Source organism: Guillardia theta, assembly GCF_000315625.1.
Source record: "Guillardia theta CCMP2712 unplaced genomic scaffold GUITHscaffold_2, whole genome shotgun sequence".
NCBI lineage: Eukaryota > Cryptophyceae > Pyrenomonadales > Geminigeraceae > Guillardia > Guillardia theta.
Window position 1 is genome coordinate 744,019 of NW_005434672.1, and position 14,369 is coordinate 758,387.

General features: G+C 55.4%; 5 protein-coding genes across 5 annotated transcripts; 3 read left to right on the forward strand and 2 right to left on the reverse strand.

The window, feature by feature from the left end:
- Positions 1-1,752: 1,752 nt before the first annotated feature.
- Positions 1,753-2,603, forward strand: GUITHDRAFT_99572 (hypothetical protein; the record flags this gene model as incomplete). Its single annotated transcript, XM_005841844.1, has 4 exons — positions 1,753-2,041; positions 2,087-2,130; positions 2,179-2,253; positions 2,496-2,603. The coding sequence occupies 4 exons, from the start codon at positions 1,753-1,755 to the stop codon at positions 2,601-2,603; spliced, it is 516 nt and encodes a 171-aa protein (XP_005841901.1).
- GUITHDRAFT_149903 (hypothetical protein) lies at positions 2,595-4,378 on the reverse strand. Its single transcript, XM_005841845.1, has 7 exons — positions 4,090-4,378; positions 3,535-3,998; positions 3,376-3,489; positions 3,216-3,313; positions 2,994-3,170; positions 2,834-2,949; positions 2,595-2,783 (listed from the first exon to the last, which is right to left on the reverse strand). Exons 1-7 carry the CDS (start codon positions 4,331-4,333, stop codon positions 2,623-2,625), a joined length of 1,374 nt encoding a protein of 457 aa, XP_005841902.1. The 5' UTR covers positions 4,334-4,378; the 3' UTR covers positions 2,595-2,622.
- A 2,724-nt stretch (positions 4,379-7,102) lies between these two features.
- Positions 7,103-10,041, forward strand: GUITHDRAFT_131900 (hypothetical protein; the record flags this gene model as incomplete). The annotated part of the gene is made up of 12 exons (XM_005841846.1): positions 7,103-7,144; positions 7,221-7,265; positions 7,401-7,469; positions 7,514-7,561; positions 7,610-8,473; positions 8,518-8,643; positions 8,731-8,856; positions 8,908-9,468; positions 9,572-9,631; positions 9,710-9,802; positions 9,848-9,928; positions 9,976-10,041. 12 exons carry the CDS (start codon positions 7,103-7,105, stop codon positions 10,039-10,041), a joined length of 2,181 nt encoding a protein of 726 aa, XP_005841903.1.
- Positions 10,042-10,811: 770 nt separating this feature from the next.
- On the forward strand, positions 10,812-11,885 carry GUITHDRAFT_131901 (hypothetical protein; the record flags this gene model as incomplete). The annotated part of the gene is made up of 2 exons (XM_005841847.1): positions 10,812-11,465; positions 11,517-11,885. The coding sequence occupies 2 exons, from the start codon at positions 10,812-10,814 to the stop codon at positions 11,883-11,885; spliced, it is 1,023 nt and encodes a 340-aa protein (XP_005841904.1).
- Positions 11,886-11,936: 51 nt separating this feature from the next.
- Positions 11,937-13,090, reverse strand: GUITHDRAFT_99575 (hypothetical protein; the record flags this gene model as incomplete). Its single annotated transcript, XM_005841848.1, has 3 exons — positions 11,937-12,083; positions 12,128-12,288; positions 12,337-13,090. The coding sequence occupies 3 exons, from the start codon at positions 13,088-13,090 to the stop codon at positions 11,937-11,939; spliced, it is 1,062 nt and encodes a 353-aa protein (XP_005841905.1).
- Between the last annotated feature and the right edge of the window lie 1,279 nt (positions 13,091-14,369).

The following is a 14,369-nucleotide window of genomic DNA, read 5'->3' on the forward strand; positions in this document are numbered from 1 at the left end:
GAAATCGACCAACGCTCCCATGTAAGGCAGCTGCGACCATGGCAGGTGCGCCTCTGACGGGGCAGCAGACGTGGACATAGCCGTGCCAACTATGCCCCCTCTCAGTGCTCGGAAAGTCGAGGAGCTCCGAGTGCTGCCGATAGTCCTGCAGCGCATGCGTCAGTGGCGCCCAACATGTACAGGCCAAGTCAAACCTGGGAGGAACGCCGCTCCGGCGAATGGAGCTGAGGCAGGAGGGTGACTTGAGCATGAAGGACATGGAAATGAAGGCTGAGTTCTTCGATGCTCCTGACAGCGACTGAGCCATAGCCATCGCCATCGCCGCCGCTACCCCCATGGCAGTTCTGACTCATAAAGCCTCAGTCCCGGGGGCCCCGTGCCCACCGTCCCAACCGGGCCCGACGCCGGTCCGCCGCCGGCGGGGGCCAGATAACTTCAGTCAGTGAAAGCCCAGGGCCGGATGTGGCCCTCATCCCCTCAGGTTCCCTTGAGACTTCCGAAGTTCCGGGACTCATCATGATATCTGCATGCTACTACCCCACGAGCTCAGGCTTTGGAACCCACCCCACCCCACCCCACCCCACCCCCCGCCCTCCAACTTGATCCGATCCTGGCGGCATTCATCATGGCATGCCGCACTGTGACGATGGCTCCGTAGCACGGTACCCTTCAAGGCACTGATACCATACCCACCCCCCCGCCCCACCCCCACTCCTCGGTCAGGTACCACCGACTCCCGGAGAATTCTCGGACCGGACCCCCACCCCCCTGAGGTTAGGCCGTTCAGGATTCGACTTGAGCTCAGGCCATTTTGGGCCGCTGAGGCTGAGCCACCCTACCCCCTTTACCCCCTGATACTCCTGCGGAATCCTGGGGGTACAACTCGGATGTTTTTGGCGACCCGACATTCGCAGTTCTGGCCGCACTACTTGTAATGCCGCAGCACCCGTGACCCCACTACCCCCACCCCCCATTCCGGCTACCACCCCCATGACTGAGGCTAAAGCCTACCTGACCTGTTGCGAATACCGTAGTACCCCCGCCGCTGACATTGAATTTGAAGTGGGAGTACCCCTTCTCGATCAGTCTTTATCACCGGTGTGGTCGAGTCACTACCCGTCACTGATATGACCATAAGCACCCCAAGTGGTAGCCGGCATACCCCCTCGCGAAGCAGATATACCACCCCTACTTGTTTCTAGATACTCCACAATCATGTCACTACCGGTCTGAGTTTCAACCACCCCCATTCCTAAAGGAAGCTTGAGGGGTGGTGATTTGGTGCTGAACCTTGTCGTCATGTCGGAGCCGCGGGGGATGCCGGGGGGCAGGAGGAGGTAGCGGTGTTTGATGCCATGGTAGCAGGAGAGAAGGAGTAGCACACGCAGTGATGAGAAGAAGAAGGAAGGAAGGTTGCAGCAAACAACCAAGTGCCAGCGTTTAGACCTCTGGGTTGTAGGTGACAATACCTCACCAAAATAAAAGCACGTTGGATATCGCTGTTGGTTTTGTTGTAGCGAATCAAGAGAGAAGAAGGAGAGAGAAACAATGATAAAAACAAATGGACAAGAAATGAAAAAGCTTCACGCAATTCTAACAGAGTAAATATTTCACAAGGATGACTTATTGTTTGTAGGAGCAAGTAAATCACTGGTGCCCACTTTACAAGGTTTCGGATCATAGGTCATCAAAGTCAAAGTCTCGGCGTTGTCACAAAGCGAGAGCACAAGAAGGTGTGACGCAGTTGAGGCGATGGAAGCGATCAAAGATAGCAAGGAACCGCTTGACTTCTGGTCGTGGTGGAACGACTTAATGTCATGCGGGTGTGGAGGGAGAGCAGGAGAGACCAAGTTCACTCCTCCTAGCGTCTCCACCAGCAAGATGGATTTCAACACTCTGCAACCCAACAGAGGTTCCGTCGGCTTGATCCTTCAGAAACGCAACAACGAGTATGCAAACTTGGATGTCTCGTTGTGTCATTCGAAGATTAACTTGTTCCCTAGCCATGGCGGAATGCGAGTGGTTGCGATTGCAGCAGATGGTGACCGAGTCTCTTGTTTGTCGCCTGATTGACTTCATGGTACAGGGCCGGCAAGGAGGTGCGGGGTGATCAAGACAGGCATGCTCGTGGTACTCGCGTCCCCCGCTCTTATGTTGTGCATGACGTGGAGGGCGCAGAATGTCATCGATGGGACGCCCGTCGCAGACCTGACAGAAGACGAGGCACGTCATTCTCCTTGCTCGCGAGTTGAGGTTGACTGGTTGCGTCTCTCAGGCCGTCAGAAAAATGTTGGGGGTCGAGGGAACGACATTGAATCTCAGCCTACTAGACGAGGTGACTCGTCCCTCCTTCCCCCTTGCCCCTCTTGCACTCCCTTCTCTCCTCCTGGTCCTGGTCTTGGTCGCCATGCCTTACAACTGCTCGACCACATTCCCCAGTACCCCCCCTCCCTGGAGCTTCTTTTCGATGCTCGAGTCTCCTCACACTCTGTTAGACTACTGGGCAGTTCTTCGACGTCTCGTTGGTTCGCGAGGTCTTGACTTCTGGCGCTCGCTTCTCTTTCCCGGGCATGTCGCGCTCGGGCAGAAACATTCGGATTTAGTCACGGACTTTATGAAGCTTCAAACGCTCATGGCTAGACAGACAGTCTCCAGTTGCACAGCTCTCGTAGCCAGCATCGCCATCGTCCTCCTCTCCTGCAGCTGGCTGTGCAACGCGTCGACCTCCTCCAGCTTATTCAATCGCTGCAACGTGTCTTGGTCGCAACAAATTTGTTCCTCACCTGCTGGCTCGTCAGCTTACTCGTCCTCCCTCAGCCAACAGCTCGCGCACCTGAGTCTAAGAGGCTGAGGATGCGCCGGATGCTCCTCGCCGCCTTCATTGGCATCTCTATGACGTACATGATGTACTCCTTGGACTGCCGAAGGAAATTCCGCACAAGGTGCTCCCTGCATGATCGTTATCGCTGCTCTCGCTCCTCCTCCTGTGGTACCTGGCCGCGTTGTAAGACAGGGTTGGGTTCTTTGACAACAGCATGATGTCGTCGACAGTCAACAAGTCGAGCTTCATCACCGCGTTAACCACGAGGAACTGAAACGACAGAAGGTTCCTCGGGTTAAAAATTCCCAGCAAGAGCAGCGAGAGCTTTCTGAGGATAGTTGGAGAGTGCCTGAGGCTCAAGGCGTGACAAGAGAGTCGAGGTACTTCACCTCACCTGATGGAGATAATGTTGTTGTAGTCCTCGCTGCCCTCCACCTCTATCAGCGGATAGTTCGGGGAGCACAACCGCTCGCCGTCGACATAGAAAGCGAGCTGCAGCCGTACAAGTCATGCTCCCTTCTCCCCACCCGGAGGCAGGCGAGCAGCACGCGCACCTGATGCTGTCCAGCCGGGAGCTTGAGGGTGGTCCTGAACTCGTTGATGCCGTAGGCGAGGCGGTTCATCACAGTCTTCTTGCTCCACTGGTTGTAGGAGTCCACCAGCACCACCTAGACTTGCTCTCACTCAAGAGCTCCAGAGGGAGGCGGGCTTACCTCCTTGGGATGGCAGTGCGGGGGCATGTCCGGGGTCGTCATCCAGTTGATTTCCAGCTCCTGCCTCGTGACAAAGTCCAGCAAGTTCCTCCGAGCTGCCGCGATCTGCTCGCTGACGGAGCTGAGGCATCCCATGGGAACCTGCAGGAGGTTGCCGCAGAAGCGACGGACTGGAGAAGTTTTCTTGACTCCCGTGTCGAGGACGAGGAGGAGGTTCACATCGCCCTCGTCGGACCAGAAGGGAACTTTGACCTGCCTGTCAACTTCCACGTCCTCGTCAAGGTACTGCCGGGGGATCCGCTCGCTCAGAGGATGCAGCGAGAGTTTGAACACGTCCTCGATGATCATCTTGTTGTACCCCAGCGAAGTGTCGAACCGGCGGAAACAGCCGCTCTCCCACACCCGCGTCTTCCTCCTCCAGCCTTTTCGCTGCAGGAAGTACTTGTACCACACTTGTCCCACATCTAGGAGAGGGTGAGGGTCAACGCCGAACGCGAGGAGAGGAGGGGCAAAGGAGGAAGAGATGAAGCAGCAGTTAAAAGGAGGAGAAGATACCAGACTTCTGCTTGAATGATGATGTCCACAAGGTCGATCCTCGGAGTGCAAGGACTCCCTCTCCCCTCGTCGCCATGGCGATGGTGTTGTTTCTCCGCGCGAGCTTCATCTTCCTCTCTCTTCGCTTTCGGTTCTTGTCATTACCGTAGAACTCGCAGACGAAGAGCTCCCATTGAGACTCGTCGACCTCGAAGTTGTGAGTGACGGCGTACAAGTCCACTTGAAGGAACTCATGCTTCATCATCTTCTCCTCCAGCCTCCTCTTCCCGTCCTTCACTAGTTCCACCGCCAGCTCGAACGGCCAACGCATCGTCCTCCTACCCACTCGTGCGACTGCGGGCAAAGTCAATAAAGCAAGCACGGAGTTGAGGGAAGTACGTTGAGAGACGAGAGCTGCTGACGTCACGCTCCCCTTGCCGATCGTCTTGGAGGCGATGGTGGACAGCAGCTTGTAGAACCTGCGGTAGGGTCAACGGCGGCTGAGAGGCCGAGAGTTCACCACGATTGGAACAGGAAAGGCTTCGGAAAGAAGATGGTGGAGGTCCAGGCAAGCAGCGATCGTAAGTTCCTGAAGCCGTGAAGGAGAGGCAGCGCAAGGTTCCGGGCAAAAGTGACGAGCAATGACCTGGGACGACGGGCAAACATGTCAGAGGGAGGGAATTGAAAAGCAGAGGGAGCAGGAGCCTCGGGTCACCTCAGGAGAAGGAAGGGATTGAGCTTCAGTGCAGACGACATGGTCCAGGTGAGCGCATGATCAGAGGAGACGAGAAAGAGACGCGCGGCAGTGAAGGAGAAGAGAAGAGCGAAACCCAGAACGCTGGACGTCACGTCGAGCGAGGTGTACATGACCTCCATCTGCCGAGTCATCAGCAGGAGACGCAACGTCTCATGACTGACTCACCTGGAGGGCGAGGAAAGGATCGATCACCGCGTACTGCAGCCTCACGGGCAGTAGCGAGACCTTGCAGGCAGCGCGGCCGACGAACCCGACGGGGATCGCAACGACCTTCAAGATCTGAATCGCCTGGGAGAGGACGGGGACTGAGAGCCGCCGCGCTGCTTCCGTCCTCGCAGGTTCCGTCCTCGCAGGTTCCGTCCTCGCAGGTTCCGTCCTAGCAGCCTCTGTCCTTGCTGCTTCTGTCGGACATGGTTGATCGCCTTCTGATACCATGTTCGAGGGGTAAGACTTTTCTCTCTTCACCTTCACCTCTCCCTCCTCCAGCTCCTCTGCCTGCGCTTTCTCGCTACCCCGGCCCGGCGTGAGCGAGCGGCTGCGCCGCTCCAGCGTCATGACGAGAGTGCAGCCTAGCAAACCTTCTCCTTCCCAGCGGGAGGGAACCACCTTGACGTAGCGCAGGTACCCGTTGGAGCCCAAGACAACCATGACGAGCGGCTTATTCTCGTGCTGGTTGATCTCCTCCACCAGTGCTGTGTTGCCCTGCTTCTCGATGACGCTGAAGTCCACTCGCCCTATGGAGATGAGCTTCTCTCCCGAGACCAGCCCAGCGTTGGCTGATGGGGAGTTGGGTATGACGTCGTGAATGATCCCCAAGATCTCATTCGAGAACCTCTCCTCCTCCTCCTCCTCCTCCTTGTCTGTAGACGTGCAAGGGGAGAAGTTCTCGGACATGCTTCGCATCGCCTTCTCTCTGTGCAACCCCTTAGACATGGACAGGGCCTTTGGCCTGTACATGCGCAGTGAAGAAGAAGACATCGAAGACGCCATCTGGATGCCCTGAGCCGTCTTGCTGCACCCAAAACATAAGATAATAGACAAGAAGATACAGGTCCATGCGGGGAGCGCGAGCAGATGACTCATGAAGCGATTTGGAATTTGAATTCTGCTGGGATGACGCTTGTTTCTGTTGGAATCAGCAGAGCTCATCCTGATTGTAAGCTGATTTACTCGCAGCTGCCTATCAACCGCAGTGCCATCACTCATTCGTGTAATAGCGGCGGAGGTCTCTGTTTGATAGCTGTTCCAGCAACAACATGGAGAGACTGAAGGATCTCAGTGAGCCTTTTCCCGCAATACAGAAGGAAACTGTGATGTGAAAAAAGTCTTTCTCTCCCCCCCTCTTCTCTTGCAACCCTCGTACTTTAAACCTTCCCTTCGAACTCTTCAAAGGTCGTCGACCTGCTGTCTCTCTGTCTTTCAGTCTTGCCCACCTTTGAGAGTCTTTCAGCGGTGATGCTCATGTCTCCTCCTGCTTCACGGTTCTTCTCCACTGACTCCGACCTCCTCCTCTGCTCCACTCCTCCCCTTTAGCTCCCAACACCCGCCATGGCGAAGCAAAAACGTTTTAATTTTAGAATATTTTTGTTTAGAGTTGGAAATATCTTTTAATATTTTTACTTTGTATCTGTACCCGCTCATTCAAACAAAACATTTTTAAAAGATAGATATTGGTACTAGAGCTTACTAGGAGGACCCCAGCCTGGATTCAACACCTTATAAAAGTACTTATGAAGAAGTACCTCACAAACTTCATACAAACACTTTTAAAAATCGTTTTACAGCACTGTCTTTGTTACGTTATAGACCCCTACCCCCCACCTTCCCCGCGAGACCCGGCGGCCCCCACTCACCAGCCTGCCATTGTCAGTGCCAGTGCCACCGGGTCCACGGCCCGGGTCCGCGGGATCCGGGGGGGCCGGCTGATGATTTGAATCAGATTAATTCGTTCCAACGCTGCTTTCCCGTTTTTTGAAAAAGCGTGTAGCCTTTGCAGCATGCTGTTTTTGAACTGTCATGCCCTGAGGAGGGGAGAGGATGGGCAGGGGAGCTGTCGACGTGTTGACACACTGATGTAGATCAAACAAGACAGCCTCCTGCTGCTCTGCTCCGCTCCCCACCCCTCCCCACTCGCCTCGTCTTTCCTCTCGTCCTCTCCGTTTTTCGTCTCCCCTCGTTCCCTTTACTTCCTACTACCGTACTTAAAGCAATGAAGCCCTTCTCTAACCTTGATGTGACGTGCTGCTACAGATTTTCTAGGTGACTGTGTGAACAAGGATGAATTCTTGGTCATCGCAGCTGCGATCTCCCCTGCGTAATGTAAGTGAAAGAGCTAACGGGGAGGCCAGCGCAACCTCTGCGAGAGTTTCTTTTGTGACTTCTGACTGCCGTTCAGCCTTCATCCCCCTTGCGCTCTCCCACACGGAAGAAGATTAACCCTGTGGGTCCCTGACTTGTCTTTCAGTCGAGTCCGCAGCTGTCGGCAAAGCTGAGCGCATTGCGCTCACTTTGCAGGCACTGCTGGGCGACCTCGACGGCTGCAGCTGATCGACAACTTGTGACACACTCTTGGCAGTTACGAACCAACGAGACTGTGATCGAGGGAGCTCAGTCCCCCAACCGTAAGAACAAGGTCACTGCTGATGTAAGGTGTGCTCTCCCGGATACCAGAATGACCCGGGTGAACAGGATGGTACGGACAAGGGCGTCCTCTCTCCGAGACGAGTGCTGTCCAACGTGAGCTCCTCCTTGTCACCAGAGCTACTCGTTCTCAGTTTGCTACAGATTTCCAACTCAGCTCATGCGTCGACCGAGGACGCAGAGCTGAAAGAGGTCCTGAGCGAGAACCGCTCCCCGACCCGGGAGACACGACGAGAGCTCTTCGAAGCTTCATCGATGACGTCATCGGGCATCGAGCCTTTCTTTCCCTGGTCGCCAGAAGATACTCCGAGGAAGACCCCGAAGAGGAGATCCATCCTCCTCAGCAAGAACAAGGACGTCATCGACCAGTATCGTGCCTCTTTCGATGGGTCCGACTCCCTTCCCCCGGTCCTCAATGCAAGCAAGGCGATGGTGGACGCCCTGATGCAGGAGGGAGAACTGGTAGCCCAGCTCCAACAAGACCTCAAGCAAGAGAAGATCCTGCGAAGCTCGATTCAAAGTGAGCTGGAGGGCATTCTCTCAGCTCTCGTGCAGCTCTCCGAGGACGTGGCAGACCTCGAGTCCAACATGCCGTCGGCGCGGGAGACGGCGAGTGACAAGAGGACGCTGAACAAGCTGAGAAAGATGCTCGCTCAGCACGAGCAGCTCTTTCAGCTCCTCTGCTCTCACGTGGAGACGAAACAAGTATTGGAATACCTCAACCAGACTGGGCTCAAGGATTCCAAAGTCTCCCGCCACAGCATCGACATCTTGACGACCGTGTCGGAGGACGAGGAGAGCTCAGAAGACAAGGAGCTCGGGCAGAACCTCTTCCTCGTTGTCAAGCTGCGGCAGGTGCAGGCTGCTCTTCCCCAGCTGATAATCCAGCTCACCCTGGAGATGCAGGAGCTTGATGCTGCTCGGTCGGAGGCTGAGGCTCTTCGACGTACCGCCGACTCGTGCTGGGTGCGCGAGCAAGCGGCAATGAAGAGGATCGAGGAGCTGGAGGTGAAGAGGATCGGGGGATGTCAGCAGGCCTGACGGCAGGGCAGGCAGAGAACAAGGAGCTGAACCAGTTCACGGAGCAGATGGCTCAGGCCCACACGCGACTCACTGCAGGAGTCCAAGAGCTCCAGGAGAAGCAGAAGAAGATGGTTCCTCGTGAGCGCCTGGACGAGGTGACACTGCCGTCTGGTCCTCTGCCTCTCCCCGCTGCTGCTGCTGCTACCCTCCCACTGATGCGCTCCCTCCTCCTTCTCCCGCAGGTCCTTGAAGAGCTGGAGGAGATGAAGACGGAGCAGCAGACGATGGTCCCCCACCTCGACGCGCTGCTGAGGGAGCTGGAGGAGCTCAAGGGCGAGCGAGACAAGATGCAGCAGAAGAGCGAGCAGGTGACTTGCGCATCCGAGGGGGGGAAGGGAGAGGCTGAGAGCGAGTGGCAGGAGCGAGCGCTTGCGCTCTCGGAAGTGAAGGCCCTCAAGGAGGATGCGGAGGAGATTCAGGCGGAGCTGCATCAGCACATGGTGGCCGTGCAGGAGGAGGGCAGGAAGTTGGAGGAGAAGCCTGAGGAGGGAGGCGGGGAGGAGTCGAAGGAGCAGGCGTTCGACCTGATCGTGGAGGAGGTGCTGCAGGAGCAGGGCTGCATTTACGATGGTATCCGAGAGAAGCTGGACGCTATCCTGCAGCGGTACAAGGCGATTGGAGAAGAGATGGAGGAGGCGAAGAGGAGGGAGGCAGAGCTGCAGGACAACGTGGGCAAGAGCTCGGAGGTGAAGACCCTGGAGGATGAGCTCGAGTACCTGCGCGGCCGCAACGAGGAGCTGCAGGCGGAGCTGAGCTCCACCAGCCAAAGGTGTCAGGCGCTGCAGGAGAGCAGCGAGCTCCGGCTGCACGAGCTGAAGAGAGAGGCGTTCATGCTGAGCAGCCAGAAGATGGAGGAGATGGAGAAGTTGCACTCGGAGGCCTACGATGTGCTTACCAAGAGGATCGAGTTCCTTCAGGAGGTACAGGAGCACCTCCCCCTCCTCCTCTCCCCATCTTCTTCCTACTCTCCTCTCCTCTCCTCTCCTCTCCTTTCTTGTCACCCTGACAGCGGGATTTGCGCAGGAGCTCGCTGAGAAGGGAGAAGACATCAACGAAGACTCGCTCCTATGCGACACCCCACTGGTAACCTCCTGTAACCTCCCCCTTCCCTCCCCCTTCCTTCCTTCTTTCCCTCCCTCATCTGACCTTGAACCTTGTCAGGGTGAGGTCTGGTTCTCGCCAAGGAAGAGGAGGAAGGAGGCTCCCCCATCGCCTCCATCGGCCAAGAAGCAGCTCTTCGACGAGCAGGAGCAGGTGAATCATCGCGGCTGCTCCTTTCCTCTCCTCATCCTGCTGCAGCTCCTTACGGTCACTCCCTCGCCACATTCGCAGCTGTTCACGAGCAGGAGACTCTTCCTCCCCATCTTCATGGCCGTCCTGGTGATCGCTGCTGCTCCTTCCTCCGTTGCCCCTCACACGTTCATCAGGCACTTCTCCTCCTCCCCCTTTTCAGCGGGCCAGAAGCCTCGCAGCTTCACCCGCTCATCTTGTGACCCTCATGATGTTTCAAGCTTCTAACGGACATGTAAACTCAAGTAAAACTTCTTCTTGCATCACAATCCGATCGATCACCTCGTGCTGACTTACTAAGTTACTATGACAAGTGCCTGAGCCCGGGCCGGCACTGAAAGTTCGGAACCCGGCCGGGCCGGTCGGACTCACGGTCGGACGAGAGGTTCACCGCGGCCCGGGATAGTCCGACCGAAAAAAAAAAGAGCGGGGATGAGGGTGCCCATGGTGGGACGGATCTAGTGAGGATCTACATGCATGAATTCTTTACTCATGAATGCTGGAAGATGGGGGGGGGGGGATCGAAGAGAGAGGAAGAGGAAGGACAGAAGCCGGTAGATGGAGTCAAGGGGAGGAGGAGAGATGGAGAGAGGCGAGAAAGATACAACGAGTGAGGAGATGACGGAAGAGGGGAGGCGGGGAGGAGTAGAAAGGGTTGAGAGGGAGAGACGGGTCAAGGCGAAGAGAGAAGAGAAGGAAAGGTAGATGATTTTCAATCATGGTGCACGGTGCTATGGCAAAAATCAGGAACAGGAACTAGGAGCAATGAAGACGTCATGACTATATGTTTCAGGGTGGATGTAAATTTGCGCAAGCATGTTACTGAGAACCCTCGGGACCTTGTTGGTAACCCCCTCCTCTGGAGATTACAAAGGTCTTACCTCGAACAGGAATTTATGGCACAAAGCCTGACCAGCTGAAGAGATACCGTGAGCTGATTCAATCAGGCGTGATGGATGGTGGGGGATATAGAATGGGAGCCAACCGGATCTTGCAGCTGATGGTTTCATTGAGCTCTCTTCTGCTCGTGACTACCTACACTGGTCAACATAATCAGATGCTGGACCTCAGGGGAAACCCCTGGATCGAGAGCACGGAGAAGTCGAGAAACTCGTTGTTGCGAGGACACCTGTTGGCTCACCTCAGGGGGGGAGCAAAGACGAAACCCACGAAGCCGCGGAGTTGGAAGGAGCAATCTGTACATCACCGCCGCATCCGACAGCGATCCATCAAGAAGAATCGCGGGAAGAACTCTCAGAAAGCTTACCTGAACCCAGCGGCCCTGCGAGCGCTGCAAAAAGCCGATGACAAATCACGTTTGAAGCAGCTCGAGAAGAAAGACGCTGAGCGCCGACAAAAGAAGGCCAACCTGGTTGACACCGTCGAGCACAACGTGCGGGTAAGAAGCATGAAAGTGAAGGAGGAGGCGGACAGGAAGCGCGAAGAGAAGTACCAGACGCTGGAGGATTACAGCGACTCGATCGAGCGCGAGCTCGAGGAGCTGCGGCAGAAGAGAGACGAAAACAGAGGCCTGGTGCTGCCTGACTGGCGGGAGGAACACCCCACGTTCTGGAAGGAAGTGGACGAGATGAACGAGGGAGAGACTGACCTTGACGACCCTGAGAAGGTGGAGGCACCTCGGCGGTTCTGCTCTCTTCCACCTGACTCGTTTCTTCAGGTTTGGAACGCTTACATCACCACCGGCAACACTTGGAAAGTTGCCGCCTATAACCGGATGATGATGAACCAGCAAACGTCGGAGAAGCAACTGGTGATTGGCCAACAGGCGCTCACGACGCAAGGGGATGGGTCAGGTGGAGGAATGATCCTTGCAGCACAGTCGGCACAGGACACCGGACCCATGGTCTTCCACGAAATCTCATCAGAAGATGTCAGGGAGGCAGAAGCTGAAGAGCGCAGGTTGGAGGAAGCCGAAGCCAAGCAGCTGGAAGAAGCGAAAGCACTGAAAGCGAAACGAAAGAAGGAAAAGAAAGAAATGGCGATTGAGATGCCCGAAGCTTCCCAGAAGAAGTTGACTTATGCTTAGTTCTTTAAAACAATTCCTCAGAAGATGATAGCATGATGCAGTCGAGCTTGGTCACTTGACCAAGCTGCCACTGCCCCCCTCCTCAACAGCAGCTGCTGCAAGCACTGCTAAGGGAGAAGGTACCTCCCTCTGCGCTTGCAATCCATGCTCATGTCTCGAAGCATCCGCTGCTGTGTCTCTGCTGGTCAAGTAGATTCCCTGTGGTGAACTCAGCGATCCACAAGCAGCTGACGGCGAATAACCTCAGGAGCGTAGCGAGGATGCTTCGGGCGGAAGGTGGTGCCTGTATTCGCCCACTTCTCCCCCCGATCGAGCACGAAGAAGTTATGCATCCTACTGAAGGGCCTCTCGAGGGCTCCGTCCTTGTGCTTCTGACGTATCTCCCTCAGTTGATTGAACCTCTCTGCCGCAAGGAATCAGCTCGTCACATTGCAGCCTGCCAGCAACTGACCTTTAAACCGCTCTCCATCCAGAACAAGATAGCATGCGTTAACAGCATCCCACGTCAGCACCTTGTTCTCCTTCACCAGGTGCTGGATGACTTGAGGAAGGGGAAGGTTCTGGCACTGCGAGTCCGTACGGTAGGGCCACTTCTTGATGCCCAGCCGTCTGCAGGCCGACTTCATGGCCGTGGGGGAAATCCCGAGCCTCCCAGCTGCTTCTTTGAGCGGGAGGCTGAAGTGCTCCCTGAGAGTACTCTCTCTCAGGACGACGGGCTCACCATTCCTGCGGTCCTGACCAGCCTTACGACGAGGGAAGATGGTGTTGACGACATCAGAGCTTGCATCCTCCGTCGACGACGACATGGGGGACTGGGTTCGTGGCGACTCCTGGCCATCCGAGGGCTTCTGGTTGTCTTCAGAGGCCTCCGAGTCGAATCGACGATGCGAAGCGCTGAGTTCGCTCAGCTCGGCGGTTGCGCTGGGTTGAACAAGAGGTGATAGCGATGAGTCGCTTGCGTTGACGAAGACGCTCTTGTTCTTGATGGTCGCTGTCATGACATGGAGGAGCTTGTCAAGGGACTGGGGGAGCCCTGTGTCGCTCCTCCCCTCTCCCCTCTGCTCGGAGCTCGTTTGCACGCAGATCTTCTCCATCTCATCCCAGAACCAGTGCTGTCTCTCCACATGGTAGGAGGTGAGAGAGCCGATGCTCGCAGCCTGAGACGGATACGTCAAAGGGGGAAGAGAGTTGCCCAGATGGATCATGATCGATGTCCCGGCAGCGAACGAGCAGAACGAAACCTGAGGCACAGAGTCAGGCACAACAGAGCTTCCGTCTTGATTTCCACATCATAGAACAATGATTGCCCTATCTAGCGGTGAACAGGAAAGCACTGCCTGGTCACGTCATAGAAACAATCAACCGATATCACTATAGCAACCTCTACGACTAACGAGCTCCTTGACAGCAAAGAAAGTTCATGAATAAAGACAAGAAGGTGTTGGAATGATTGTTAACATGATTGTTTCTGTCCCCAGTGGATTCGAACAGCACTGGGATCATCCCTTTATGTGCATGAGAATGGAGTCATTTTTTCCTGCACATGGCACTGTGAGGGTAGTTCTATGGTTCAGGAGTCGGAGAGTTAGTTCAAGTATGAGCGATCAGGCATGCAGGTCGAACAGAAACAGTTGTAGGAGCATCTCAGAGGTCGAGGGTGTAGAAGGCGCTGAGGAGGAGAAGGACGAGAGCCGTTCCCGCATCCCCATTGCCGCCATGAGGCCGAACAAGGAGAATTGTTTCGCAGGGGGTGGTAAAACCCCTAGAAACCAGGGGGTAGGTTTGAAATTCAGGGGGGTGAGGGGTCAGGGGGTACACATTCCTGGAATGGTCTCAACACATGGGTTGAGTTTTACCCTGAAGAGCACAAGGAGATAGGGGTAAGGTGGTGACAATAAGCCCATAAAGGAGTGAAACGTTCATTTAGGGGGTACTAAATTTACTCAGGGGGTGGTCGGAACTGACGATCGGAGGGTTGTTGGGGTGCTTGCTATAATGTAGATATATAATTTGAGGGTGCAACTGAAATAAAACTCTAAAATTTCAAAGTTTCATTGAAATGTGAAAAATATCATTTCGTATCACTCAACCTGCGACAAGATCCGACCCGATGTTCGTGTCTTGCACGCCAATGCTGGATGGGAGCGAGGAGAGGCGAGGCGAAGAGAGAGGAGGATGCAAGCACAAACCAGGATGTTGAGCTTCGACAGCCAGGGGAACAGAACAGCAGATTTGGGCTCTCAGAGTTGTTCTCATCTTGTGTGCTGCGTGGCTGGAATTGCCTCGGAGTATTGGATGGAATGACTTGAGGCAACAAACCATCCGGCATAGGCCACAACCCCGACATGGCGATGAAATGCAGTTGATCAACCTCAGAGTTTTGCCCAGCCATGGGCGATCTGATCACAAGGATTCATTCAAGAGGGGAGGCAGGGATAAGTAAAAGGACACGCGACTCTGAGGGTCATTCGAGGGCACGGCAGG

Excerpts from the sequence above, each read along its gene's own strand:
- GUITHDRAFT_149903 (XM_005841845.1), bottom strand. The coding sequence starts at position 4,333 with ATGATGAAGCATGAGTTCCTTCAAGTGGACTTGTACGCCGTCACTCAC. Across the intron at positions 3,490-3,534 it reads CGCACTGCCATCCCAAGGAG|GTGGTGCTGGTGGACTCCTA; the intron begins GTAAGCCCGCCT and ends GAGCAAGTCTAG. Across the intron at positions 3,314-3,375 it reads TCCCGGCTGGACAGCATCAG|CTCGCTTTCTATGTCGACGG; the intron begins GTGCGCGTGCTG and ends GTACGGCTGCAG.